This window comes from Propithecus coquereli, unplaced genomic scaffold (genome assembly GCF_000956105.1).
Source record: "Propithecus coquereli isolate 6110/MARCELLA unplaced genomic scaffold, Pcoq_1.0 Scaffold81, whole genome shotgun sequence".
Taxonomy (NCBI): Eukaryota; Metazoa; Chordata; class Mammalia; order Primates; family Indriidae; genus Propithecus; species Propithecus coquereli.
In genome coordinates, this window is record NW_012154285.1 from 7569392 (window position 1) to 7578659 (window position 9268).

The 9268-nt window shown below is 51.9% G+C and overlaps 1 protein-coding gene across 3 annotated transcripts in view; it reads left to right on the forward strand.

Moving 5' to 3' along the window:
- Positions 1-3299: 3299 nt before the first annotated feature.
- SDSL (serine dehydratase-like) overlaps positions 3300-9268 on the forward strand; it is a 21267-nt gene continuing 15298 nt past the window's right edge. The window contains exons 1-4 of one of the 3 annotated variants that reach the window (XM_012663561.1): positions 3300-3538; positions 7086-7280; positions 7487-7526; positions 8268-8407. In XM_012663561.1, coding sequence (XP_012519015.1) covers positions 7107-7280; positions 7487-7526; positions 8268-8407 — 354 coding nt within the window. In that variant the 5' untranslated portion in view covers positions 3300-3538; positions 7086-7106. The other 2 variants (XM_012663560.1, XM_012663562.1) reach the window with 2 other exon arrangements.

Genomic DNA, 9268 nt, shown 5'->3' on the forward strand with positions numbered 1-9268 from the left:
AAATAATTTAAAAATTGCATTTCATTGCTGCTCTTGTTGCTGAGTCTGTGATGCTTTATTGCATCTATTTACTTTGAGGGCCAGGAAAGTATCTTATTCAACTCCAGCGCTCCCTTCGTAGGGCCTAGAGTTTGGTAGTTTGGGGTAATGTTTGCTGAATGCATAAATGAATGGCTTAATTCCGAAAGTCTGGTTCACAAGGACCAGAATCTTCTTTGGCCCTGAGGACAGATGTTAAACTGTTGCCCTTTTTATTCCCACTGGGCGTCGGTTTCCCCATCCACAAAAAGGACCTGTGAAAAAGATGCCCCTACGGATTCTTCCACCAGACATTGTGGCTATGAATTTCTGTGTCTCGTGGGACAAGAGCATCCAGGTCGGATGTGGGGTCCCTTGAGGATTGGTCCCTATGGCCTATTTGCTGGGCAACCTGGGACAAGTTACTTAACCTTTCTGTGCCTCAGCTTCTCCCTTCATAACTGATTCCTTTACTTGTCGGAGGCAAGAGGAGAGAGGGACCCTCTGTACTGGCATCTCAAACTCAAATACTCACAGGGGCCAAGCAAGGGGCTGTTAGGTGTTGGGGGTGCAACAGGGAAAGGTAAGGACACCGGGAAATGCAGAGCCAGGCCCCTCTACAGAGGACAGTGTGACTCAGCGCCGGCCAGCGGGAACGCGGCCTCCCAGTTTGAGACCGTCTCTGGTCTGGAGTGATTTATCATCTCGGCAAGGCTGCCAAGTCTGAGAACTCGGCTATACTGTATTGGGTGTCAGAGGACATGGGCCCAGATTCCAGCGAGGTTATTATTCACTGGTTGGGCTGGTTGCTTGACTCCTGAGCCCCAGTTCTGCCCCCATGTAGTGGCACTGAGTCTCCATGGCTTGGAAAGCGGATGACGCAGAGGCCAGGGTTAAACCTGCCAACAGGGGAGGGCTAATCGCAGGTATCAGAGGCTCCTTGTCAACTGCCTTGTCCTGGGAGCAGGAGAGCCGCTGGGGGTGAGGATGGTGTCACGAAGTTTAATGAGTAACCCAGGGGACTGGCCAGGGTGGGTGTTTGGCGGTCTGAGGTGTCAGGGACAGGGGCTGGGTGACGAACATGGCTCTGGGGGGACAGGTCAGTGACCCGGCCCACCTCTCCAACCTCATCTGCCCTCTGGTGCAGCCACCGTGGCTTCCCCACCCCTGCCTCTTCCTCACCCAAGCCAGGAACTCTGCAGCCCGGCCCCTCTGGGTCTGAGCCCTGACTCTGTCCCTGCTGTGTGGCCTTGCAAAAGTGACTTGGCCTCTCTGAACCCATTTCCACAATGCAGGGTTCATTATCATACCGCTTTTCCAGGAAATTGTAAGCATTCTGCGATATAATGATGTCACATCACTTTGAACATTCATGTGCCACCTTTGCAATTTTTGCCATATTGTTCTGTCACCTCTTCTATATTTAATAATAATAATAAAAACAGTAATAGCAGCAACAGCAGCAAACACAGTTCTGATATATAACACACATTCACTCATTTGATCCTTATATCGGCTCTACTAGGGAAGTAATATTTTTATCCCCACCTTACAGTTCAGGAAACAATGCACAGAGAGGTTAAATGAGTTATTCAAGGCCACACAGTCAAAAAGTGACAGAGCTATGATTTGTATCAAAGCCCAGCTCCGGGGTCTGTGTTTTAACTACTCGGCATTCTGCCTCTCCATGCCAGAAACGGCTACTGCTACTATTACTGCTACTGCCTAATATTTTTCTTTAAAGAGATTCCATTTAAAACTTTAATACCTGCCTTAGCTTTTTCTGAAGCCATAATATCCATGAAATTATGGGTTTGGTATTTTATATATACACACACACATATATACATATACACACACATACATACATATCTATATACATATATTTCCTCGTGCAACAGAAATAAATATCTCACTATTAAAAGACCTTTGGGATATGCTGGTCAGTGTAAATGGGCTGGCATACAGTAGGATGCATTAAATGCAGCTGTTGTGCTTCTTGTCTAAGCCTGAGCTGTGTGCTAAGGCCCCACCTCCTCCAGGAAGCCCTCCCTGATCCCACCCTGCCCCCAGCTGCCCATATGGGGACCTTGTGCCTCTGTCCTCCCAGGGGGTGTTGGAGTTGGCATTTTCCTTTCCCCTTCAAGCTGGGGGCCACCTCAGGGCATGAACTGGGTTTTATCACCTCTGCGTCCCCAGTGCCCAGTCTGGGACAGTCACCCTGACAAGGAGGGGTGTGTGTTTAATGTGAAGACGATGAAGACTCGCCAGAGTCCTCATCGGCGATCAGCCAAGCAGCTTGACTTAACCCCAAGTGGCCGGGAGTTAATCATCAAACCTGGGGAGGTCCCACATGGTTCAAGAAGGACACAGAATGTCTGGGCTGCCAGGTCTTCCTGGACCTCACTTCTCATTTTACAGATAGGGAAACTGAGGCCCAGAGACAGGAATGACTGGCTTAGGTTCACCCAGTGAGCTGGTGAAAAAACAAGACGTGACTCTGATCACGTCGTTCCCCTGCCTAAAGCCTTCTGTGGCTCCCTAATGCCCCCGGGGAAGGTCCAAACTCTGGACTGGCACGGGCATCCTTGTGGACTCTGGACCCAGCCCGTTTCTCCAGCCCTAAACCTGCTGGGTGCCCCATCCCTGCCTTCTCTCTGCCAGTCCCACTGGACGCTTCCCTGACCCTGGAACACATCACGTTTTTCAATTCCAGACCTTTGCACTCCCTGCGCTTGATTCCTGGCTCAGCTCGGGCTGCCCCTCCTCCAGGCAGCCTTCCCAGCCCTGCCCCACCTCCCAGCTGCCAACTTCTGATAGTGGAGCATAATTGCCCATTAACACCCCACAGGGAACACGCTATCTGGTTTGAGACTAAAGGTCCCAGGAGGGACTGGCACGTAGTAGGCGTCCAATAAATATCTATCGATTTGTTCGCAAGAGCAGAAATTAAATTAAAAACAATATTTATCGAATGAATGAATGGTCAGTCATTCGTTTGAACAGTAAATAATTGTTGGGCATAAAACATCAGAGACGGAGAGGGGCTTCAGAAAAAAATATACCTTTCTCACGTGACGAATAATCACAGTTTCCTCGTCCTTGTTTTCCCATCTCAGACCTACCTACGCTGACCCCAACAGTGGTTCGGGAAGCAGCTTGGCACCCGGGACCAGCAGACGAAGGTCTAGAGTAAGAGGTGTCTGCATCCCAGAAGGGGCGGGCCGGGGGAGGGGTAAAGCCTGTCCCGCTGCTTGCTGGCTGGGTGGCCTCGCCTGAGTGAGCTCTCCCCTCTGAGCCTCAGTTTCCTCATCTGTCAAACGGGACAGGGGTTGCATGAGTCGTGGGCAGCATACGGGGTTGGTCTCCCCCCCTGTCCGCCTCCGTCTTCACCCTGAGAGTGGGGAGCGGTCCCTTTAACTCGGGAGGCGGGGCCGAGGCGACCGGAAGCTGCGGAGACTGGGAGCTGCACAGCAGCGGTGTCCCGCGCGGGCGCTGGGCTGGGGACCGTCGCAGGGAGGTAAGGGGTCTGGCTTGCGCGTGGTTGTGCGAGGGCACCAGTCGCCCCGAGGCTCCAGGCCAAGTCCGGGCGGAGCGAGGGAGCAGAGACTGCTCCGAGCCCCCCGGGAACAGCGATTCAGCGCGGGGTGCCCCGCAGCAGGCTGGGGACGCTGAGGGGCGGCAGCAGGTCCTGCGGCCAGAGGGGTGGGCTGGCACCAAGGATTCGGCTGCGAAGTGCCACCCAGGTGACCTCTGGGGAAAGGCCTCGCGGACAAGGGAGGTGGACAGGGTAGGTGGTCCTTACCCCAACTCAGAGATGCGACAGGTGAGGCCCAGTGAGGAAAGGTGACTTGGCCAAGGTCAGGCGCTGCTGGGACTGGAGCCTAAGCCCTGTGCTTCCTGCCGCGTTGTCCCCCGGCAGGGCAGTCCCAGGTCCCCCTCTCAGCCCCGGTGGCTGCCGTACTGGGCGAGAGCTGTGTGTCCCAGACCTCAGTCTGGGAGGCCTGTGCCCCTGCTGGGTCTGGGCTTGATAAGGCTGTTGGCAACTGGGGGCTTGTTCATTTAACTGATGCCTGCTGTCCTCTTGTGGGTGGTCGGTATAACCAAGAGGGCTGGGAAAGCCTGGGGACTGAGCCAGGAGAATTTGACTCCTAAGAACGAGTGGCAACTAAGTATTAAATGCACACGTATTTCGTACTAGTGACAATAATGCTGCTATATTAGAGAAAGGATAGCATAATGGGTAAAAGCACAGATGCTGAGGATCCCTGCCTCAGGTAGGTTTCTTAACTTCTCAGGGCCTCAGTTTCATTGCCTAGAAAATGGAGTTAATAATGGACCTATGTCAGAGTTGTGAGGATTGGAGGAGATAATATATAAGGTCCCTGGTAACGTGCCTCGCTCATGGTAAGTCCCACACAACTATTAGCTACTATTTTATTATGTCAGACACACAGTCAGTGCCTTTGCTATTCATATATGGTCTCATAAATACTCACAATAATCCTTTGTTACAAAATTTCTTCCAGTTTTTTTGTGTGGTTACTTTGTTCTCATTTTTCAAGTCTTAGTTTTAGTGGTCACTTCCTCCAAGAGGCCTTTCCTGACCTCCATACCCAAAGTCGGTCCTCTTGTTCATCTCTTTAAGCCTCCCTGTATGTGTATTTCTCTCTTAGCAGTATTCACCATTTCTGATTATTTTGTTTATCTATGCAGTTATTTGTTAAATACTGATCTCCTCATCAGACTATAAGTCAGCTCTAAGGTAAATGTCTATCTTGTTCACGGTAGTATCCCTAGTTCCTAGGTGGGGGTCTGCCCCTGTAGGTGCCCTGTGAACATGCTAGAGTACAGGTGAGCATGTCAGGATTACTAGAAGGTCCCAGTGAGATAACATCTCCAGAGAACCCAGCCGATGTCTGGCACATAATAGGTATTCAATAAATGGTAGCTGTTAATATTAAGTCACACCATAGCCTGTGAATTGGGGACTGTAATTATCCCATTTTACCAGCAGGGAAACCGGCACAGAGAGGTCGAGATACTTGCTTGGGTCACACAGTCAGGAATGCAGAGCTGCTTTCTAACTTAGGTCTCTGATTGACCCTCAAGCCCACGCTCTGGGACTCCAGGGCTGAAGTGAGGCCCAGGATGGGGTATTATGGGTTTGGGGGTGAAGGTGACCCATGGGACTCTTTCCCCCAATGCCCAGCCCACAAGGGACCCTCGATGGGACTGGGCAGAGGTGGCTCAGGCCTTGCTGGGATGCCAGGGCCATCCTGACAAGAGAACAAGATCAAACCCAGGGCCAGGAGACTGGGCCTCTCTGATCTGGGGACCTCATCCCGGCTTAAGGGTGGACAAGAAGTTTAGATGTGTGGGTGCGGGGGGCGGGGTGGTGGCGGGGGTGGAGGCTGCAGCCTTCCTCCTAGTGGCCAACAGCGGAGCTGCGGGGCCAGCCTGGCACATTTTTGTCCCAGAGAATAAAAGGGGCCTGTGTTTGTTTCTTTTTCTCCCTACTATGTTTGCTCCCCCTCATCTCCTCCTCTTCTCATCCCCAATTGCCTCATCCACGCACTGCCTGTTGGCTTAAAACCTCCCAATGGCTTCCGATTGCAAGTGGCGTTAGAGTAACCGCCAAGGTCCTCGCCGTGGACTAGAACACCCAGCTGGACGTCCCCGCCCACCTCTCCGTCTCAGCTCCTACCCCTCATCCTTTCTGTCTGCGCAGGCAGCAGCCCAACTTCATTTTGCCTCAAGGTCGTGCTGCCTGCTGTTCGCTACCAGAATGATCTTCCCCTTGGCTGTCTTGTTGTTCACCTCAAAACTCCCCCTTCTTGAGAACTACACATCAAAAGAGAGTTAGAAGCCCTCTCAACCCATCAAAATGCCTGGACCTGACTTGCACGCTCATTCAAACTGCTGAAAACCCCCAAACCCCCAACAACCACAAAACCGACCATTTATCACATCTAATGAGATGACTAGAAATTTTTAAAAAATGTATTTATTTATTTATTGTAGAAATGGGATCTCGCTATGTTGCCCAGGCTGGCCTTGAACTCCTGGCCTCAAGTGAACCTCCCGCAGTGCTGGGATTATAGATGTGAGCTGCCAAACCCTGGCCACGATTGGAAATTTGAAAAATTACCAGCTATTTGGTGATATTAAGAAATTATTATGATTTTAGGTGTGATAATGGTATCGTGATTACATTTTTAAAAAAATTCAGCTTCAATGAGGTATAGTTTACAGAAAATAAAATTAGCCCACTTTAAGTATAGAATTGAGTGAGTTTGGATAAATGGATACGGTCATGAAATCCTGTGGCTACATTAAAAAAAAAAAGAGTTCTTTGCCTTTAGAGATCCATGCTGAAATATTTATAGATGAGATAGTACAGGGTGAAAATACAATGATAACAAAGTGGGCAGAATAATGATTCAGGAACATTCGGGCAGAGGGCACCGATATGGCAGAAGCCGAGTGATTCTCCATCCTCTTGCTATGCTGACATTTTCTTTAACAAAAGTTTTTAAAAGTTTCTCTGCTGGGAAATAATCTTTCCCGACTGCGCTTGCTAAAACAACATCCCCCCAAGTCACTCCTATTTGGACTTCTGTGAATTGTCTCCCCAGCTGGAATGTGGGCTCTGGCCGAGTGGGAGCCTCTTCTGACCTGTCCACTCCTAGGTCCCCACACCTGGACCCACCTGGTGCATAGTAGGTGCTCAATAAGTATTTTTGAATGAATCAATGATGAATGAATGAATTTTCCCCACTCTCTCATTCATTCCTCACCATGCGTCGGTCACGTTTGACATTCCCAACACTGTGGGCAGCCACAGTTACAGAATGAAAGGGCCCCCAGTCCAAACCTCTTTGTCCAGATGGGGAAACTGAGGCTCAGAGAGGAGCAGATACTTGCCGGGAGTCTCTCAGCTTGGCAGCCGGATGGGGCTAAGGACACCTAAGCCCAGGGGCTTCTCTGCCTTGCCCTCCCCTGTCCTGGCTAAGGGGACTCTTGACTGGAGATGCCTGGACTGTGACCTTTGTACCCTCCGGCAGGCTGTCCGCGTGGATGCTGCAATGGAGAGCTCTCTGGCGGGTCGTGTCAAGGGTGAACCCTTCCACACGGTCACGCCCATGCTGGAGAGCTGGGCCCTGTCCCAGGTGGCGGGCATGACTGTCTTCCTCAAGTGTGAGAATATGCAGCCAACCGGCTCCTTCAAGATCCGGGGCATTGGGCATTTCTGCCAGGAGGTGAGGACATGCGGGCGGGAGGGGAGCAGTGAGGTTGACAGGAGGGAGGGGTGCTCGGGCGGGAGGGGAAGACGTGAGCTTGAGCAGATGAGAGGAGACAGGTGAGGGTAGGGCTGTGGGCAGGATGAGGGGTGAGGAGTGTTGGCAGTGGGATGGGGATGTTCTGACATCAGGTCTCCATGACACCTGCTTACTTCTCTTCCCAGATGGCCAAGAAGGGATGCAGACACTTCGTGTGCCCCTCAGGTGACCCTGCCATTTTCTGCTTCATGGGGGGTCCTCGGGGCAGGGGCTGGGGGAGGAGGAGCAGGCTGGAGCAGCAGTAGTTGTCCAGGGATTGGCCTTCTCTTAAAGGTCCAGCCTCACCAAGGTCACAGATGAGATGGCCACCACATATGTCCCCTCCTAGCCTTCTTCCCATAATTTAGGACTCATGATGGGAGCAAGTGACAGAAACTCAGTTTATACCAGTTTAAGCTAAAGGCTCTAAGGACTGAAAATTCTTGGGATAAGTGGCTTTCAGGAACAGCTGGATCCAGGACCTCTCCTCTCTATTGCTTCTTCTCTTGGCTTTTTTCTCCCTCTAGATTAGCTTCATTTTCACAGAGGCCTTTTGGTAGCAAGGTGGCCACCAGGAATTTCAGGCTTGCAACATACCATCCATCCGACCAGCCCTAGTGAAAAGGGAGCTCCCTTCCCAGTGGCTCTCACCAGTCCTGGAATTGGTCTTTTTTGGCCCAGTTTGGGTCACATATTCATCCTGGAACCAATCCTGGATCAGGGGCTTAAGTCCTCTGGTAGGCTCTATTTAAATCGTTTGTCCACTTCTGGAGCTAGAAGGAGGAGTCAGTGGTGGGGCATATGAATGGCGGCGGCGGGGTCGGGTGGGCGAGGGCAGTGAATCCCAAAGGGAAGTGGAGGTGGGGGGAAAGGTGCATCACCAGGCAAACGCATCTCTGCCCACCGCACCCCCTTCTGCTTCCACAGGGGGGAACGCGGGCATCGCCGCTGCTTATGCCGCTCGGAAGCTGGGCATCCCTGCCACCATCGTGCTCCCCGAGAGCACCGCCCTGCGGGTGGTGAGGAGGCTGCAGGGGGAGCAGGCGGAGGTTCAGCTGTTTGGGAAGGTGAGGACCCCATGGAGGGGGAAACCGGCTGGAGTGGGCTGTGCTCCCTCCACCCCACCCCACCCCCAAGAGATTCTGTCTCCTTTTTCTCATGAAGAACTATGGCTGGAACCCAGTTTTCTCGTAGGGTGGCTGAGCTGAGGGGTGGGAGTGAGGTGTGACGTATACCGAGAGCTGGGACCGCCCAACTTGCCCCTTGCCCACCCTGAGAAGAGCCCCCCAATGTGTGGCCCGAGGGAAACAGGAAGCTGGCAATCGGCGGGAGAGGGCCTGTCTTCTCAGCCCCTCCCCGGCACTTGGTATCATCCACTTTTAACACTTTTCCCCTTTGCTAAGACAAAAAGTATAAAGATAACGGCGGCATCGCTTCTTATTCTGAGACCGCCCTGATGCGAGTGACGTCCACTGATGAGGTGTCACTGGTTCACTTTGTTACCAAAGAAATGGAGACTCATGCACAGGATCTTTCTCCGCTTCCGGGAAGAAGAAGAAAAGGTCATTCAAATAATGGAAAATAGATTTTGAGCAGGGGTGGGACACAGTTGGATTTTTTTAAAAAGTAGGTATTTTTAAATATATAAAGAAAAGGCTGGACGCGGTGGCTCACACCTGTAATCGCAGCACTTTGGGAGGCCGGGGCAGGAGGATCGCTTGAGGCCAGGAGTTCGAGACCAGCCTGAGCAACATAGGAAGTCCCCCAACTCTAAAAAAAAAAAAAAAAACCAGCTGGGCATGTTGGCACACGCCTATAATCCCAGCTACTCCGGAGGCTGAGGTGGGAGGATCACTTGAGCCCAGGAGTTCGAGGTTACAGTGAGCTATGATGACGCCACTGTACTCCAGCCTGGGCAACAGAGACCT